The following is a 20,233-nucleotide window of genomic DNA, read 5'->3' as shown; positions in this document are numbered from 1 at the left end:
GTGTGTGTGTGTGTGTGTGTGTGTGTGTGTGTGTGTGTGTGTGTGTGTGTGTGTGTGTGTGTGTGTGTGTGTGTGTATATGAGAATCAACACTACTTGCCCGTGATGGGTGGAGAGACTCCCAACAAAACGAAGGAAGAACAAGGAGGGGGATAACAAGGGGAAGAAACTCAGAAATTGCAGAAACTTCCCAGAAGAAGAAGAATGAGGACGACCTGAGTCAAGGATTAGCGTGGAGCGTCCTGGTGAACAAAGTATGTTGCGTGTGGCCTCATGAGGTAATCCAGATGTTTAGTGTCCGCTCACTGGGACATCTCCTTGTTGAACTTCCAAACTCAATGAGATCGTAGGAGCAGAGAATGGAGGGTATCCTGGTGTTCTTCCTGGACCTACTGTGGATGGCAGTGGTGGCAAGATGTGCACAAGGACCGTCAGCTCTACATCAGGAAAATGGTGAGGTGCCTTTGCATAGATTTTGCTTTGACATATTGGACAATGTTGATGGAGGTATTTATTTTAGTACGCAAGGCAGAATTTATTTAAATAAAGGATACTGTGATAGTTGACAGCCACAAGCCATAAAAAAGATGTTGACGTTATGGTCTCTATTACTGTCTAGTGCTTTGTTTTGTTTACAGTACTCCTGCCTTTGAAATGAGGGCTTAGGAATTTAATGTGGATTTTTTAAAATGTACGCAAAAATAAAACACAAGCCTACAGAATGTGACACAAAGAACAATTTTAAACAGTATTTTTGATGTCAACTTGTATTGTGCACAAATAAGGTACAGTTTTTTCATGAAATATAGCCAAGTGGAATAGTAAACTCTTGAAACAGTTCAAACAAAAACAAAGTTAGGGTTCAAAATAGACCAACCTTATCCTTGAGTCAATTTGACCCAACATTCTGTGCTATTTTGCAGAAACACCAACCACAAAAAGTGTGTAATGTCTGGTTTTTTTTGTACAAGATAATTATGCAAAAAAAAAGTACTTTTCTAAAAGTGACACTCCTAAAATTGGTTCATTATAGATTAAACAGTCAGGTTCAAGCTATTTGGAACACTTGTTGACCTCTTATGAAGACACATCTTATGAAGAAGAATAGAATAGAATAGAATAGAATTTACTTTTATTGTCATTCTTTGTAACCATGCACACAGGACAAAATGTCGATACACCTGACCCATACAGTTAAACTGTAGCGAGCCGATGCAGCCGCAGCCAAACAGGGCGTCGCCATTTTAGACCCAACTGCTGTGTTGGGAGTCATTAGGTGACCAGACCCCCCAATTCTAACCCCTAATGCTGCACACCAAGCAGGGAGGCAACGGGTTCCAATGTTTAAGTCTTAGGTATGACTCGGCCGAGGCTTGAACCAGCGACCCCCCAGTCTCGGAGCGGGCGCCCTACCATCTAGGCTACCGAGCTGGTAAATAGAGGGTTCTTTATAAAAATGTTATCAAAATAATAAAGTGATATCATGTAAATGGCTTCAAACATTTGTCTAGGTTTCATCCATTGAACAAAGTATCTATGGAGCTATTATTATATTATTTTATTTTATTTTATTCCAACTATAAACCTTCTTACCAACTAACTGACCATCCATCCATTCATCCATCCATCCATCCATCCATCCATCCATCCATCCATCCATCCATCCATCCATCCATCCATCCATCCATCCATCCATCCATCCATCCATCCATCCATCCATCCATCCATCCATCCATCTATCCATCCATCTGGCATAGAATCTACATACACAGTAATAAATTGCAATAAGATTCTACACACGTTTTAAATCCAGACTGTTGAAGCTAATGCCTCATATTGCTTATGCTTGTGTTAGTGTTCCATCATAACTGGAAGTTTCATATGTGTTCCCAGTAATTGATCTGCTGTCAGCTGTAAACATATCCCACCCAAAGAGTGGTGTGTCCACACTGCACAATTTGACGGGGGCCGTGTACCGAATCCGTTCCAGAGCGCCTCACTTGACGCTTCCAGCTCAGTATTCCAAAATCTTGCACTCTGAGCTCCAGGGAAGCATGGGGCTCCACCTGATGGCCCAGCAACTCGGAGGAAGCAACATCACACTCTTGTCTCTCACCACGTCATCTTCATCCATTCTTTTCCAACTCACCTCTTCTACCCTGGACAATGTGCTGCGAGTGGACTACCGGGCTGGAGGGGACACTCGGAGCATTATTTTCCCCGGGACGAACCCCTTTTCTTTGGGGCAATGGGTCCGGTTGGCTGTCAGCCTGGAGCCAGAGAGGCTCGTATATTTTGTGGATTGCCAAGAGGTCCAAGTTGTCCTCGTAAAACCGGAGGAGAGGCTGGCGGTGGAGCTGCCTCAAGATGTTGTTGTCACCCTGGGAAGCACACCAGGGAAAAGAAACAGCAAGTTTAGTGTGAGTTTTTCAACTTGTGTTCTAACAAACAAGGTTTGCTTCGTGTGCATTTCTATCGAAATTTCAAGAAATTTTGACGTTTATTGAGCAGGGGTTGCCAACCTTTTTGAAGCTGAGAGATACTTTATTTTCTTACTGTTTAGTTTGATGGGCTACCGGTGTGATATGCAGTTCTTAAATAACAACTTATCAGATTACTTTGATGTTACTATGTTATTAATATGTTACTAACAGGTTGTAATTACAGGAATCAGGGTTAAAGCAATCTCAATCAACCACTAAAACAACAGGGGCACTGACTGATCAAATATGTACCGGTAAATTATGACATAATTTAAAAATGATAAAAAAAACTGGTCATGTACCCTAGTTAAAGACACAACGTCGAAAACTTCTCAATAAGTTGGGAATTAAATTTCTTCGAAAATCACAATGACTGCTGAGGTATTTTTAGAACTGGCAACATGTTGTTATGGAAATTCCTTTTGTGAATCCACAGTCATATTCTACAAAATGTTCCAGTTAGGACATTATGTGTTTTAACATCAAAAAAGGTACACTACTTAAACAGTTTAATACATTTTATGTTAAAAATCACTCGTCACAACAGCAAATTAACAGCACACGCACAACAATTTTCAATTTCCGACTAAAAGATAGTGTAGAACCCAGATTAACCTGCTAAAGGAAGGATAATGCTGTAGTTTAAGCAGTTTAGAGGTAATTTCAAACCAACGAATAAAAAAAAGCTAACTGTTTGTCCTTCCTTCCTCTTTTCCCACAGTCCTAAAGTGACAGTGTAATATTTAGTGCCTCCTAGTGGTTCAAAAAACTTTCATCCATTAAAAAAAAAACATTGATTTGATTACAAAACAAAAATGCATAAACTATCATACCAATGTTTGTTTTAAATAAAAACAAAATCATAGGTCGAGACATTTGTACTGTATATCTTTCTCACCTTGGAATCCCTTTTTGAATCGGCGCCATGTTCTTCCGGTATCCTGCCGCCACGCTTGGTCCTGTATCACTGGCCCTCGCTAGTACCAGACAACACAATGCCATCTAGTGGTCAAATATTACATATTGGGGCTTTAAGGGCTCATATTTGTAGAAAGTGGTAAACAGTTCTTAACTTTTTAGGTTTTACATGTATCGTAAGGACTTTAGAAGTACCCAAACATGTTACCGTGTCTTAACAAGAGAGGGAAAACTGGTCCAGGGCTGTTATTGGGCTATGACGTAAAAAAAGGGTCATGTTTTTTCTATCCTTGAGATCATGTTTGTTCTTTTCACGATTATTAAGATTGAAAGGCTTTGCTTCCTGACTCTAATATGTCATTTGTATGATTTTTTTTCTTTCCAGGGTAATTTAAAAAAAGCAGAAATCTCACTCAAGTCTTATGAGAAGAGACCTTGGCACTGTGACAACGTGACAGGTAAACATTTGTTCTTTTTAATTTGTGGTAGTCAAAAAAATATGTCAAGATCTCACTCACAAAAATCATACACTAGAAGTCGTTTAAAATTCATAAAAATCTAACTTGGACTTAAGAATAATTAATTAACAGAAAAAACACCTTTAAAATAAAAGGAAAATGCAGATATATTATGGATAAAAAACGAAAAGAACGGGTAAAATATGTCAAGAACCGGAACAGGAGAAGGACCCAGATGCGTGATGTTTCTCACAAAAGCTTTATTTTACTGGAAATTGGGCAGTCATGCACATTAACCCAAAACACCAGTAATTCGGCGATCGTTGGGCGGAAGACGTAGGGCAGCAGTCTGGCGTGAATGACAGGAAGCCAGAGGCCGACGTGATCGATACCAATTGCACGAGCAGATATCGGACGGATGGGGTCGATATCGGACAGGACTGGACAGACAGGATTGATATCAGGCACTGGAGACTGGAGTCCGATAACAAGCAGGACAAGATAGACGGAAACGATACCAGACACTTGAGATAGAAATTAAAAAGGACAAACTAGACGGGAACGCTACCAGACACTGGGGATCTATAACAAACAGAACAAAATAGCTGGGAACGAAACTGGAGATCGATATTAAACAGGACAAACTAGACGGGAACGATACAGGACAGGAAACACGAGCAGGAAACCAGTCAAAGTCAAAACCCATGTCTTGTGGGAGCAGAGGTTTGTTGACGGACTGACAAAGGGTGAGTAAGAGCACTAAGCTCAAATAGGAGGGAAGCCAATCAGTCAACGAGCCGCAGCTGGCGCCAAACGGACGGGGCACATTGGGTGCCATGGGCAACCGTGACAAAATACACAAGTAAAAAAGTATTGTCGAAAAAAACAATGAATTCTGCAAATCCAAAAATCTAATTAAAAGAAATAAACTGACTTCAATGTTAAAAAAACAATAATTCATACAATTCAAACTTGTATTATGAAGTTACTTCTATTAAAACACATGTACCCTTATATTATAAAAAAAAAATGAAATATGATAATTATTACAAGAGAAAAAATGAGGTACAGTTTCTTAAATCTGTTTTTTCTTTTCCAAGCCAAATTAAAAGTAAAAAGAACAACAACATTTTGACAGCAAAAATATTATCGCTGGCAGAAATATTATTCATAAATGTAAATAATATTACAACAAAAACAATTAAATCATGTACATTCAATATACTTATACAATAAGATTGTAAAAACCTCAACTATACCACATTTAAAAGACTATATTTATTAAAAAATGTGAAATCCATGCTTTTCATAGGACTGCATGTTACTGTTACAACAACACACCTTTCCAGACATTCGGATCTTTCTTTGTTGCCTTCCGCCTGTCTGTACATGTACATTTAATGTCTGGTCAACAATACATCCTGTAGTGAAAAGATACTTTCATGACAATTTACCATTTTCAGTGTGCCGAAGGCCACACTGACACTCATTTCCTTCCTCTTGTTTACATTTTTAACATCTCATCTTGCCATCAGCGGCTACACAAACACTTAAAGTCAATTAACTTGGCCTGGAAACTTTCCAGGGCCCCAGGAGGGGTAGAGGGGTTCATTGAACTTCATGCTTAGCCCTTAAATGTGGTTTTAATTTAAACATAGAAGTCATGCAAGGCTATCGCTGTTCAGTATATCTTATGTATTATTTCCCTCCCTAGATGTCCCGTCTGCAACCACTCACATGCACAGTGAGGATTCTCAGAATTTCAGTGGCCCTGAGCTTCAACAGGAGCCTTCTTACGCCACCAGTAAAGTTAAAAGGAAGCACAGAGCGCCGTTCCAGAGCGCTCATTATCCACCACATAGCATCCAGAGTGAGCAGCTGCAAAGGGGAGCAGTCCTTGGCCCACCAGGACTCCCCCAAAGGGGGAAGTCTCCTTCACAGACGAACCTGAGCGGTCTTGAGAGACGCCTGGAGGACCTGGCTCGTATGCTGGACATGTTGAAAGCTCAGGTGGAGACTACAAAAAGTAGCCATGTTTTTTTTCTAGAACTACAATCCACATAATACCTGTTAATGAAACGTACAATGCTGTACATTAGGCTCCTATTTAGTCGGATTGGGAGTCAGGTAGAAGTGGCTTTAGAGCTGCATGAGGCTATTTGTCGCTCTCCAGTGGCTTCCTAGTGCTTTTACAAACATGTTTGAAAACGGAAAATGATAAATTATACAGTTTCCGCAGGACAAACACACACACACACATATACTTTTCTGCAAGGCCATAGAGGCTTATATATATATATATATATATATATATATATATATATATATATATATATACACACATATATATGGTCCATGTCCTTGTAAAGCGTTGATGGATTGATGACTAATCTAAAAATCAAATCTAAATTCTGAAAACCCAAATAAGTATGCCTTCGCCCTAAAATGTAGATCAAGTTCAGCGATTGTGATTGTGTTTGGCCCAGCAGATGACATTACACCACACAGAACAGGGTTGGGCAAACTATGGCCCACAGGACCAAGACAGCCTTTTTAATCCGGCCTGCCAAACTACTGGTAGAAAAATGGCAAAATTCTAACATTTTATTGTCACACTATAACTTAAGTGCAGGGACCTTTTTCAGCCAAACTGAGATTTTTGCCTAAATCAGCTTCCCTTTAAAAACTGCACTATCTGCACAAGTGCCCAAGTCAGTCAATCTTTTATATTGAAGATAACAAAACAAACCTTTTTGCCTAACTCAGGATCTTATTTAAGACTACCATTCTCTTTAGAAAGGTCTTTTTTTCAAGAAATTATCCCGAAAATGGCTCCAGAAATTATATGTGACTATATAGTAAAAATGTAAATGTTTGCTCTTTGGGTGCCACTCTTGTCCCCAGTCTCCCTTCATTTAGGGCCGTGCATTGTTAAAAAAAACAATTAAGCATTTTTCAATACTTACTAATTTTCTGTCATGTGTTTTAATTCATTTTTTAACATATTAAATTTGACGCCCCAAAAACTTTTGAGCTAGTCCTAATTTAATTTGCGTCATTATCAAATTTCTTACTTAAAAAGTGACAAAATCTATTTGTTTGCTTTTATTCCTCATGTTTCAAAGCATATTTGATGAAAGGATGGATTTTTTTAAACAAAAATCTAATAAAATATATTATGTACAGTATGCCACAAAAGTAAGTAGACCCCTCAGATTTCTGCAGAGCTTTTATTATTGTCAGGACCAGAACAGAATCAGGACCCAATTGCGTAACGTTTACCACAAGTTTTATTGAAAGAAAGAGGAAGGGCTGCGCCCACGATCCGGTGTTCGCTGGAAGTGGGAAGCAAGTCGCTCTCGCACTCGGATTGTGATCTGAGTACGGGAGTGGATCTTCCGTAGCGAGCAATGGCAGTGTCAGGGACGGAAAAACAGGTGGGTAGCTGGGACAGGGAGAGCGAAAACGTGGTTGAGGTCGGAAAGGAGTCGTAAACCAGGACAGGAGAATAGACCTAGTCGGGATCAAAAATGGGTCGTAAGCTGGAACGGGAGAGCAGAAGTGGTCTGGATCAAAACAGGTCGTAGCTGAAGACAAACAGGAGCAAAATCAGGACAGGCGAGTGTTAGGGTCGAAAAAGGCTTGCCTTGTATAAACAGAGGTTCGCAGACGGACTGACAACAGGGGATTGACAGGACTGGGTTTAAATAGGGGCAGGGAGCCAATCAGAATCCGCAGCGGTTGGTTCCAAATGAGCGGGCACAGGTGATTCACATCGGTAATCATGAAGATTATAATGTTTAATCGAACACTACTGAAGAAACATTGCTTTTACACAATGAAAGATACTCAGTGTAAAGCTTATATAGCAGTGTAAATTCATTTTTCCCCTCAAAAAAACTCAAAGTATAGCCTTTATGAGCTAAACCCCTGTTAACAAAAGTGAGTACACCCTAAACTAAAAGTTTTTTGAATTTCAATATTTTGTACGGCCAATATGATTTCATGATATGATGTTTCTTCAGTGATGTTCTACTAAACATTATAATGAAAACCCTGCATACATGTGAGGGGGTACTCACTTTGTGATATACTGTATGTCACTGCAATTGAGAAAAAATAAATGTGTGCTTTTTCTTCCTGTTTGAGACATCGGATTCCAGACACAATCACTCAATTACTCGTGTTTTCCCTCCCAGCCCGTCTGCCAAATTTTGAACCCGATGCCTGCAAGTCAAAATATTTGGCCAATCCTGACATAGAACATCATATATATCTGTATTATACATAGAAAGAGATAAGCACATTTCAGTAATTGAAAACTTCAGTACAATTCTATACTGTACATGTCATTATTTGTCCTGTGACAGAATGAGGACCTGCAATCACGAGTGCACTACCTGGAAGGGTGCGAGTGTGTGCGGCGGTCTTGCATTTGGGAAGGCAGAGAGATGGAGGACAGACAAAGCTGGCAGACCGACGTCAGCACTGTATGCATGTGCACGTCCGGGACAGTTACCTGTCGAGCCACCATCAGAGGTACACTCAACTATAATCGATCAAGAAACCAAAAAAACATCACCAAAGTAGGGCATGACCTGAAAAGACACTTGGATGAATACATCCTCTGTTGCTCCAACTGAGACAGCTGTTTTGACATGCATAGTGAATTGTGTCCTATCTGGTTTCATCCTATCAAAAACACTTGCTGCCTGTCACTCATGACTAACAGCTGGTGCGTATCCATTTTTGAGTGTTTTGTGCTGGAGTTACCCGGTATGTTTATACTGGCCTACGATTACAGATAACTCTTAAACAGAAATGTTAAGACAGAAGTCCTTACATAGCACTATTGGACCTAATCCCGTATTATGAAGATGGTGTGGTTCTGCTCTGATAATCAGGAAGTGTCAATTTAGGTAAAATGGAGAAGTATCCTTTTCTAGGCAGGACTTGGCATCCCAGTGCACGAAGCTAGCTCACTAAAACATGCTCAGATGAGTTTAGCACGGAAGAACTCAAGGGCGACATCTGAGAGCTTGGAGATTAACTTAAAAGTCCTGCTTCCATTTTGACTTCCTGTGTATGGTCTTCATTGAAGAGGGGGGATGTGCATAGATAGTCAATCATACCGAAAGCATGTACACTCTAGACAGTAAATTTTACTTGCTGCTTCTAAAGGATAGTAGATTCCAGGGTATCCACTTTGTCCCCCTCAAATTTTCATTGACAACTTTTTAGTTTGACTTGAATGTGCTGCGAGAGAGGCTTTGGATTATCTACCCTGAGGTGGATGTCCCAACTTAACGCACTTGGCTTCCCCAGTCAGTGTGAACAAGGGCCTCACATAATTGTTTCCTTTTGCCCTCCCTTCTATCTTCTCATTAATTCTTTCTGCGTGTCAGTCTTAGGAGACTCCAGATGTATACACTGCTTTGACACGTACATAGACACAGAATCAGTAAGTTCCTCTTTCAAATGGATTTTTTTGCAAGATTAACTTTAATGTTTTGTGTATGCTATGTAGGTTTTGTAGGTGTGTTTATTGTGGTAGTGGCAGTGGCAATTTGGGAAGGGGGCGTAACCATAGAGAGAGGAAGACTATGGCTTATACCAATAAACAGTTCTTCTAGCAAACCAAGCATGAATAAGATCAAAGTGCGTGTGTGTGTGTGCACAGTGATATGTCATCGGATATCCTTCAGATAACTGCAGTTCCTACTTAAAGACGTTTGAGCATTTATTCTATATCACTGACTATCTACTAGTACGCCCTTCGTACTTGTTACACATCTAAGTGCACTGATAAAAATAGTATTTAAATCTGCTACATTTACAGTATTTTCACTTAATAGGCCATTGTTTGACACACTTATATGACAAAACTATGCAAAACTGAACTGGTTCAAATCCAAAGGTAGCACAACTAATAAGAAACAGTCATTATACAGACATACACAGATCTTGTGGTGCATAATAAGGAAATGAAATAATTGCTCAAGGGTCCAATGCTTATCAGCCCCTTCCTCCTCACAAAGAGAAGCTTCTGACATCCAAACCATGCCACCCTCTCATTACGAGTGGAGCCAGATGTTGCCCATGCAGTTGACCTGGTGAGAACCTGATAGGGGAAGTGTGTGTTTGGGTGACCCCATCATTTCCACATTCCTTTTCTTGTGGCCTGGCAGTGCACTCGCTCCTGGTACACGTCCTAGTACTTGGATCACAAACACAAAATCAAGCGATTGCTACATGCTGCTGCATAACCGGAACATGACACTTGCTTACTCTTCCCATTAGATTGTGAGCACAGCGACACGGGAGTTCACAATGTGTCCTACAATGCCAACACGTGTGGGGTGAGTTTTTTATGTACACACTATCACCACATACACAGCAAAGTTAATTTCATCGCACTTTGAAAGAACATAATTTCAAGGCAATATATTATTTTTTAGGGCAGCACGCCGGCGCAGTGGTTAGCGCGTGTGCAGCACTGTTCTGAGGTCATAGGATAGAATCTTCCTGTGTGGAGTTTGCATGTTCTCCTCGCGCTTGCGTGGGTTTCCTCCGGGCACTCCGGTTTCCTCCCACATTCTAAAAACATGCATGTCAGGTTAATTAGCCATTCCAAATTGTCCCTAGGTGTGGATGAGCGAGTGAGTTGTCTGTCTCTTTGTGCCCTGCAACTGGCTGGCAACCAGTTCAGGGTGTCCCCTGCCCACTGCCCGAAGACAGCTGGGATGGGCTCCAGCACACCCGCGACCCTACTGAGGATAAGCGGTCCAGCTAATGAATGAATGAATGAATGAATGAATGAATGAATGAATATTTTACGGGAAAGAAATATTGTCAAGGACATTATGTGTGAGAAAACTGTAAAGTTGTTTTTATGTATAGATCAGAAAAAAATGTAATAGAATGACATGACAAAGATCATTCCAAATATGACTAGAAACAGATTGCATTAAAACATTTAAAACGGTTACATTTTTTTGTTCCAGTCGGGTGAGACAGGTTGTTCGGGTGTGGCATGTCCACCCCTTGACTGCACCCAGAGAGAGAACATACCTGGGAAGTGCTGCCAACAATGTGCAGGTACCATATTGCAATTGGAACTTTCATTTATTATGAATTTATTGACCCTTTGGTTATTTATTTTTTTTTTGTCAGGCTGCATCCATTCAGGTGTGCGTTATGATCACAATGCAAAATGGAGGCCCCCAGAGAGTCAATGTGATGTCTGCCACTGTTTGGTGAGTGTTACTTGGGTTTCATCATTTATGTTTTACAAATACAAATAATGATATGCAAATGGAATAAAAATAACCAATGAGTATAATTGATTCATTTTACCTCAGGAGGGTGACGTTCGCTGCGAGCGGGAACCATGCCCCCTTTTGCCCTGCACCCACCCTTCAACTCCCCCAAACCACTCCCCAAACCACTCGTGCTGTCCGCTGTGCCAAGGTGTGTGTGCGAGTGTGTTTTGTGTAGTAAACACAGATGTGTACATGTTTATATCAATCCCAGTTTACATTTAATTTTTACATTTATAGCTGTCAAAAATGAGAGATTGCAATAATAAAGTTTGTCCTCCAGACTGTGATGTGAACGGTCACCACTTCCCGAACGGAGCTGCGATCCCTACCGGAGATCGATGCGAAGCATGCTCATGTGTGGTAAGTGCAAATGAGTGAAGTATTTCAAAGTGTGACTGAGTAACAAACACCAAAGTCCTAGGATGGAAATGTGGCCTGTTCAGCTCATCCCTGTCCAGTCCTGTTTTGTTCCAATCCCGTGCATCGCGCCGGAGACTGTTGCCCACGGTAACAAAAAAACGCCTCCTGCTTCTAAATACATAAATCCCTCGTACATTTATCACGTTTGTGTGATTCGCAGGTGTGCTGAGTGTGAGTACGACTCTCGGATGTATCTTGACGGACAAAAGATTCCGTCCACGGATGACCCTTGCGTGGAGTGCCGCTGCTCTGTGAGTTGAAATGAAAGAACTGAATGCCTTTATTGTCATTATACAAGTATAACAAAATTTGAACTTCACCACATGTGCATGCATAAATACGAAGAATAAAATACGTACTGTAAAAAATAGAATAAATAATATTGTGCAATAAAACCAGTATTGAGATACTGTCGGCTATATATAAAGTGTCTGGAGAGGTAGGTGCAAAAATGGTAATTGCAAAGTTATATATCAGTTGTGTGCGTTGTAGACAAGCGTGTAATGAAAACAATTGATATCTTTTGTCAGGCAGGTCAAGTATCCTGTGAGCGCACGGAGACATCATGTCCCGCGCCAAGCTGCAGCCACCCGGCAAAACGCAAGGGAGAGTGTTGCCCAACATGCATTGGTACTCTCCAAATTTTATAATACATATTACATACATGATGTTAATTTTTTTTTAGAAAATAAGACATTTAACTCCAGGTTATGTACAAATTGCTTTAAAGGGAAAATCTTGCATATTTTAAAACAGTTCATTTTGTCACGGTTGCCCATTGCCCTCACTTGGCCCCGCCCGTTTGGCGCCAGCTTCGGCTTGTTGCCTGATTGGCTTCTCTCCTATTTTAACTCAGTGCCCTCATTCACTCCTGGTCAGTCTGTCAACGAACCTCTGCACTTGCAAGACGTGTGTTTTGACTCTGTCCGGGATCCTGCTCGTGTATCCACAATCCGGTATCGATCCTGCCTGTCTCCTCCTGTCCGGTATCTTGCTCCAGTGTCCGGTATCGACCCCGTCTGTCTCGTCCTGTCCGGTATCTTGCTTCCGTCTCCAGTATCTGATATCGATCTCGTCTGTCTCCTCCTGCCCTGTATCTTACTCCAGTCTTCAGTTTCCGATATCGATCCCGCCTTTCTCGTTCTGTGCTGTATCTTGCACCAATCTCCAGTATCCAGTATCGACCCCATCTGTCTCATCCTGTCCGTTATCTTGCTCCATTCTCCAGTATCTGGTATCGATCCCGTCAGTCTCGTCCTGCCCGGTATCTTGCTCAAGTCTTCGGTATCCTGTATGGATCCCGTTTGTCTCATCCTGTCCGGTATCTTGCCCCAGTATCCCATATCGATCCCGTTGGTCTCATCCTGTCCGGTATCTTGCCCCAGTATCCGGTATCGATCCCGTCTGTCCCGTCCGGTATCTACCCGTGTGTCCAGTATCGATCCCATCTGTTCTGTCAGCCCTCGATCTCGTCTGCCTCTGACTTCTCTGTCTCACTTCTTCCGCCCAGCAATTGTCGCATCCCTGGCGTTTTTCTTTTATTAAAGTTATTTTCCAATTAAAATTATTCATTGAACAGAAAAACTTGTGTAGTTTCAGGGAATAATGAAGGGATTCTCAAGAAAATGTTTTATGTTATAACAAAATTAATATATTTAAATATAAATGTTCAAATACATGGGAAAAAATGGTTTTCAGTTACGACAAAATTCAGTTTATTTTTATTGAAATAAATATATTTGGTTGTTTATTTTAAAGGATATTTGAATATTTCTTCTTGGGAAAAATAGTTTTTAACTACTTTGTCATGTATGTGTTTAATCTATTTTAATTAGAGGTGTTTTTCCATTTTAAAATTACACTTTTTAAAAATGGCAGCTTTTGAAGGAAGGTTTTGAAATAAAATAAATTTGACTTTATCAATAACATTTAATTTCCAAATACCTATATTCTAGTAAAACAAGATTGTTTTGCAGGAGTCAGATTTTATATTGATATTGTGTGTAATGTGTGGAACAGAGTGCGAGTACGACGGGAGGGTACATGCCGATGGAAAAGTGTTTGTCCCGCAGGGAAGTGGCCCCTGCCTGCAGTGCAGGTGTAAGGTAAGTCCTCACCAACAAATATTATTATCATTTGGCTTCTCATCCCTCTGTTATTTGCATTTGCCACATGACAGAGCGGGAATGTTGTTTGCCATGAAGAAAAGTGTCCTCCCGTACGATGCTCGAACCCCGTGCGAGATCCGCATCGCTGCTGCCCTGTCTGCAAAGGTAAACCCATCCCAGAGTTATCTGATCAGCCATATAATTAGCAAACCCCAGTAGAAGGATGCCATAACTATTTTCTCCTTGCAGAATGTGAGCCAGAGTTTGAAGACGGTTCCAAGTTGCGTCCGGACAATCCCTGCTCCAGCTGTACGTGCCCGGACGGTGACCCGCAGTGCACCCCTATCTACTGCCCCTCAGTCAGCTGTCTTCATCCTACCAAGACTGCTGGTAATACAAAAATAGAATAAATACATGATGGATAAAAATGTTGGAAAGTACCTTAAAAAAGTAATCCGTATAATAGAATATAGCTGTGATATTCAAAGTCAACACTTCAGGTTTGTGTGTGTTGTGGGCCGGCAGGATCTTGCTGTGTGGTGTGTGACAGCTGCACATATCATCACCGTATCTATGCCAACGGGCAAACGTTTGGGACGCCCGAGCAGCCATGCCACGTCTGCACCTGCCTGGTAAGTGTGGGATGTTGCCCATACATTCTACTTTACGGTAATTCCTGTGAACAACTACCTTCCACTGTTCCGGCAGCACGGCACTGTGAATTGTGAGAGACAATCTTGTCCAGCACTGAACTGCAGCAACCCGTACATGGCCCCTGGAGAGTGTTGCCCGAAATGCTTAGGTAATTTGAGAGTAGTCCAATATTGTATCAAGAGCATTAAGTCGTGTACGTGTAAGAGCACAGTGGTACCTCTACTTACAAATGTCTCAACATACGAAAGTTTCAGGTTACAAAGTTCCTGAACGGGAAAATATTGCCTCAAGTTACAAAGACGTTTCAGGATACAACTTCAAAAATATAGTATAGCTCTCACTTGCATTCACCCCTTTCAAGAGTTCTACCTGGCACTTTGGTGCATATGAGTTCATCCCGGCATGCTCTTCATGTCCCCCTTCCCTCTCTATAAACAGTCTTCTGTAAATGACATGAAGTCTCAGAATAGGTGGAAAGGAATCACGCGGAAAAAGTATTGACAGGTCGGGCTATCGCTCATTATTATGACGTCTGCCTCGCGTATTTCCAACAGAATGTCGAAAGCCAGCAAAAGAAGATGTCATTGGATCAGTTTTTCAAGACACGCCAGGAAAAAAATAACTGATGAGGACCAGTAAACAAAGAAGCCAGTTAAAACAATACATGAATATTCCTATTATTTCCTTTATTCTTTGTTTTCTTTTACACTATGTGCCTTTCGTTTTATGTTTCTTGTGCGGTGATGACCTAGAGGGGGATAGGCTCCACCGTGCTGAACACACCACAGGAAATGGTGCCCCTTACGATCCTAGTGGTTATGGGATCCAAAGAACCAAACAACAAACCAAACAACCAACCAACCAACCAATAAAACATTTTAACATAGATATCTAAAAAAAAAAAATCATACTTTTGCAGGGCTTGGAATGGATTAGCGCATTTATATTCAAAAAGCGTTTCTACTTACAAATGTTTCAGGTTACAAAGCTTCGCCCAGAATAAATTAAATTCGTAAGGAGAGGGACCACTGTGTTTCATGATTGTGTGTTGAGAAAAATACCTTCTTTAGCACTGTTTGAGATTCTTACCTTCTTTAAGTCATTTGCGTGAGACGTCACCGCCTGATTTGCCGTTGTTTTTGCTTCTTGATTCCAACGCCAAGACTGCGTGTTTGAGAAACACGTATTTGTAGACGGTCAGGCCTTCGCCAACCCGACAAGCGCATGCGAAGAGTGCACGTGCGCGAGCGGAAGAATCGATTGCAAGCAGGCCCGGTGTCCTCGGCCGCGTTGCAACGCTCCTCTCGCGGGTACATGTTGCAGAAACGATTGCAACGGTGAGCCAGGCAACACATACAGCACAACACAAAAGTCTGATTTTGGTCCATATCTACACATTTGTTTGATTTCACACACACTGACAAAACAATTTCAGGTCTTACCTAAAGACTTCTAGGTTTATTGAAAAAAAATTGCCCCGTCTTCCCGAAAGATCTATGGCTTAGTAAAAATTTAGCAATGAAAATATTTTTGCACATACACAACAAGGGTGAAATGCCATTTTGATCAAATATTCACTCACGGAGTCTACCGAAAGCTTTTACATACACACCCGAGACACACTCAGATATTAGTGTTTTTTTTCAAATAAACTTTTAAAAAACACACTTAATCACACAACAATTTCATACATAACCACTCACACCACTGAAATGGAAAACAATTCACCCGCATTACACGACTGAAACACATCTGGAATGATGTCATACACATTTGAAATATGGAGCTTGTCACATAATAAACAATGCCATACTACTTAAATTGCCTGATATACTTATAAAAACATGTGTAAGTGTCATGATTACCGATTCGAATCACCTGTGCCCGCTCATCTGCCGCGGGTTCTGATTGGCTCCCTGTCACTATTTAAACTCAGTCCTGTCAGTCCCCTGTGGTCAGTCCGTCTGCGAACCTGAGTGAATACTAGGCAAGCCTCTTTCGACCCTGACTCCCACCTCTCCCGTTTTTGCTCCCGTCTGTTTCCGGCTACGACCCGTTTGGTCCTGACCACGTCTGCTCTCCCGTCCCAGCTTATGACCTTTTTTTGTCCCCGACAACGTCTACTCTCTTGTTCTGGCTTACGGCTCGTTTCCGACCCGACCACAGCTTGTTCTCCCAGTCCTGGCTACCGACCCGTTTTTCCGTCCCTGACACAGCCATCGCTCGCTACGGAAGATCCACTTCCGTGTTTGGATCATAATCCGAGTACGAAAGCGACTTGCTTCCCGCGTCCAGCGAACACTGGATCGAGGGCGCTGCCCCTCCTCTTTCTTTCAAGAAAATTGTGAGAAAACGTTTCGCGATTGGGTCTCCCCTGTGTGCTGGTCGTGACAGAAAAATGTTCTGATGTGTACGTACTTCTAAAGAAAAAAAACTGTACTTAACAACATAAATACTTTCACATATTCCTGAAGAATTTTCGCTGACATTACACTAGGGCAGGGGTGCCAAACTCATTTTAACTTGGGGGCCACACGATAAAACAAACATTCTCTCGGGGGCCGTACTAGTGGATTTGAGAGAAAGAAAAAGAGAGAGAAAGAAATAAGGCAAAGCAAAGGAGATAAGAAGAGAGAGGGTGGGACAAAGAAAGAGAGAAAGGGAGAAAGAGAGAGAGAGAGTGAGAAAGAAAGAAATATAAGTACACCATTTTTGTGAGAGGCTTTGGCAACATCAAGTGGACATATGTCAACCTGCAGCTTGTTTTTCTCTTGCGCTTCTCTGAGCGTTGTCTCGCGGGCCGATTTTAATCCCTTAGCGGGCCTGATCTGGCTCTCGGGCCCCCTGTTTGGCACCCCTGCAATAGGGATATACTCTCCTGCAGGGGTCAGCTGTCATGATGACTGATTAATTTCACCTGTGCCCGCTCGTCTGGCGCCAGCCGCTGCGGGCCTCCTGATTGGTACCCCGTCCTACTTAAGCTCAGTCCTTTCACTCGTCTGTTGTCAGTCCGTCAGCGAACCTCTGTTTCTACAAGGCAAGCACTGCGACTCTGACTCCCGTCGGTCCCGCTTTTTTCACCCGTTTTCCACCCGTCCGTTCCTGATTTCCCCGTTTGTCTCCGGCTATGACTTGTATTTTGACCCCAACCACGTTTTGCTCTCCCGTCCCGGCAATCGACCTGTTTTTTCCGTCTTCGACACCACGATCTCCCGCTCTGAAAGATCCACTTCTGCATTCGAAACACGTTCTGATTCTGTGAGCGGCTTGCTTCCCGTGTCCAGCGAGCACCGGATCGTGGGCGCTGCCTTTCCTCTTTATCTCAATAAACTGGTGATTAACCTTACGCATCTGGGTCCTAATTCCGTTCTGGTCGTGACATCAGTAACCTTTTTCAAAATTAAAAGTACATTTTGTTACTTATTAGCACAAAGGGCACCCAGTTTTATATGCATTTCTAAAAAAATAAAAAAATAAAACTTTATTACTATACTGTATTGTTACTATGTGATTACCATGTTAATTTTGGAAGTAAGGTCAAACAAACTCAGTCAACCGCAAAAACAAAAAAGGATTTTACTGGAAATCACAATGACCCACCACTGGTGAGTAATTTTCACAACAGGTCTGCAGGTACCGGGGTGCCCCCTAAGGACACCAGAGGTGCCTGTCGGCACCATGTTGGAGTCCCCTGCTCTACAGTATAATTGATTTACATTATAAAAATGCTCTCACACATTTTTTAAACTCTCTACTCTATTTAATATTCACACATGCACCAGAGCTCAGACGCTCAAATATACAGCAGAAAATATATTTTTTGCTTCCACATGCACTACTGAAGCTCTTACAAATCAACCAGAAAGTTCAGCACACAGACGTTGATATGCAGTTCACCATGACTGTCAGGACCATTAGGAAACAGGACCCAATTGCGTTACGTTTCTCACAGTTTTATTGGAAGAAAGGGAAGGGTTGCACCCACAATCCGGTGATCATTGGGCGCGGGAAGCAGGTCGCTCTGAACGCGGAAGTGGGACTTCCGTGGCGAGCGATGGCGGTGTCGGGGACAGAAAAACAGGTCGATAGCCAGGACTGGAGAACAAAAACGTGGTCAAGATCAAAAGACGTGTCAAAGCCGGGAAACAGACGGGAGCAAAAACAGGTGGGAGTCAGAGTTTAAAAAGCTTGCCTAGGGTACACTGAGGTTTGCAGACGGACTGCCAACAAGTGACAGAAAGGAGTGGGTTTAAATGGGGACCGGGAGCCAATCAGAGTACAAGGCAGTTGGCGCCGAATGAGGTGCTTCACATCAGTAATCATGACAATGACAACGTGATTTGTCACCTTTCAGGATGCAGCTATGGTGGCAAGGATTATCCCAACGGTCACCAGTTCGAACATCCCACCGACGCATGCAGGACCTGCAGTTGTATTGTGAGTCTTCACTTTCACGTTTGCTGAGAGTTTTTCTATTTGCTTCGTACAAATACAGTAGTTGTGTTTCTGTAGCCTTTTTTGTGTCTCTCCTTCCAAAGTTTGTTTTGCTTTCATGACCTCTTTCTTGAATAACCTCTTAATTTTCCCTCTCCACCAAGTTTGGATCTACAACTTGCACTAGGAATCATTGCGTAAACAGTTACAATTTTATTTCCCTTCCACAGAATGGAAATGTCCAATGCCTCATGAAAAGATGTCCACCCCTATCATGCTCCAACCCGAATGTACTGCCTGGTGACTGCTGCCCTCAGTGTCCTGGTGAGGAAGTACAAGCTAATGCACAATTTGTATGAAAAAGCTGCTTTTCAAAGAAAGAGCATTTGTCTTAAGGAGACAACATATTGCTTTGTCTTTAATATTTTTCTCCTCGGGCTGGTTTTGATCGTAGAGCTGCCCTTGGATTGCGAGCTGGAAGTCCAAACCTACCGACATGGCGAGCGCTTCTACTCTCCATTGAACCGCTGTCAGTTGTGTTCATGTGACAACGGTACTGTGCATTGTCACAGGAAGCCGTGCACCTTCGCTTCTTGCGCCCATCCTGTCACACGTGACTGTTGTCAAACTTGTCAAGGTATTACATAGGATATAAATGAACTCAGTCTTCATTGCCTCACTCTGTCCAGTAAATACATTATAAGGAATACTGTAATATGAAATGTATACAGTATGATTCTTAGGAAGTTAAAAGAACAAGTACCGTTCCATCTCCACTAGGATGCCTTTATGAGGGTCGCGAGCGAGCCAATGGCGAGATATGGGACGATGCTTTGGACCCATGCGCTGCATGCGTGTGCCAAGAGGGGTCTGTAAGATGCGAAAAGAAGCATTGCCCCCCTAGCAACTGCAAGCATCCTGTGCAACGACACTGCTGCAAGTCCTGTGACGGTAGGGAGTTATGAATGTTACAGTAAATCACAAAAGATAGTACGACCCTCACATTTCTGCAAAAAATTATTTATTGTCATGATTACTGATTCGGGGCACCTGCGGCTGCCCCGGTGGCGCCAACGGGCCTGGTCGCTGATTGGCTCCTTGCCACTTTTTAAACCCCCCCGGCTCCCTGTTACCGGCGAACCTTCAGGTCACGCTAAAGCAAGCCTACTGAACCAAACTCCCCTGTTTTTGACTCCCGTACGTTTCCCGGCTACAACCTGTTTCCGTTTGATCACGTCTCTGCTCCTGCGCCCCAGTAACCCGACCTACTTTTCCCTCTTCGACAATGCTATCGCTCGCCAGAGAAGTGCCACTTCCGCGTCCCGAGCGACCTGCTTCCCACAATCAACGATCACTGGATCGTGGGTGCCAGCTTACGTCTCTTTTCAAATAAAACTAAGAAACTAACGCAATTGGGTTCCCGTCTCTGTTCCTGGT

At 42.3% G+C, this 20,233-nt stretch overlaps 1 protein-coding gene across 1 annotated transcript in view; it reads left to right on the top strand.

Moving 5' to 3' along the window:
• Nucleotides 1-213: 213 nt before the first annotated feature.
• Nucleotides 214-20,233, top strand: part of kcp (kielin cysteine rich BMP regulator) — a 41,463-nt gene continuing 21,443 nt past the window's right edge. The window contains exons 1-23 of the mRNA XM_088339326.1: nucleotides 214-452; nucleotides 1,893-2,419; nucleotides 3,786-3,858; nucleotides 5,573-5,868; nucleotides 8,229-8,397; nucleotides 10,159-10,217; nucleotides 10,863-10,956; nucleotides 11,032-11,114; nucleotides 11,220-11,328; nucleotides 11,461-11,540; nucleotides 11,602-11,687; nucleotides 11,761-11,851; nucleotides 12,131-12,230; nucleotides 13,620-13,705; nucleotides 13,780-13,873; nucleotides 13,958-14,098; nucleotides 14,234-14,340; nucleotides 14,417-14,510; nucleotides 15,526-15,699; nucleotides 18,717-18,799; nucleotides 19,027-19,120; nucleotides 19,251-19,433; nucleotides 19,577-19,747. Of these exons, the coding sequence (XP_088195452.1) occupies nucleotides 359-452; nucleotides 1,893-2,419; nucleotides 3,786-3,858; nucleotides 5,573-5,868; nucleotides 8,229-8,397; nucleotides 10,159-10,217; nucleotides 10,863-10,956; nucleotides 11,032-11,114; nucleotides 11,220-11,328; nucleotides 11,461-11,540; nucleotides 11,602-11,687; nucleotides 11,761-11,851; nucleotides 12,131-12,230; nucleotides 13,620-13,705; nucleotides 13,780-13,873; nucleotides 13,958-14,098; nucleotides 14,234-14,340; nucleotides 14,417-14,510; nucleotides 15,526-15,699; nucleotides 18,717-18,799; nucleotides 19,027-19,120; nucleotides 19,251-19,433; nucleotides 19,577-19,747 (3,088 nt within the window). The 5' untranslated portion in view covers nucleotides 214-358. The remainder of the gene's footprint in view (nucleotides 453-1,892; nucleotides 2,420-3,785; nucleotides 3,859-5,572; nucleotides 5,869-8,228; nucleotides 8,398-10,158; nucleotides 10,218-10,862; nucleotides 10,957-11,031; nucleotides 11,115-11,219; nucleotides 11,329-11,460; nucleotides 11,541-11,601; nucleotides 11,688-11,760; nucleotides 11,852-12,130; nucleotides 12,231-13,619; nucleotides 13,706-13,779; nucleotides 13,874-13,957; nucleotides 14,099-14,233; nucleotides 14,341-14,416; nucleotides 14,511-15,525; nucleotides 15,700-18,716; nucleotides 18,800-19,026; nucleotides 19,121-19,250; nucleotides 19,434-19,576; nucleotides 19,748-20,233) is intronic.

This window comes from Urocampus carinirostris, chromosome 7 (genome assembly GCF_059441175.1).
Source record: "Urocampus carinirostris isolate Australia breed hairy pipefish chromosome 7, RoL_Ucar_1.0, whole genome shotgun sequence".
In the NCBI taxonomy this organism is placed as follows: domain Eukaryota; kingdom Metazoa; phylum Chordata; class Actinopteri; order Syngnathiformes; family Syngnathidae; genus Urocampus; species Urocampus carinirostris.
The sequence above is the reverse complement of the archived record's forward strand: the minus strand, read 5'-3'. Positions and strand labels throughout refer to the sequence as shown.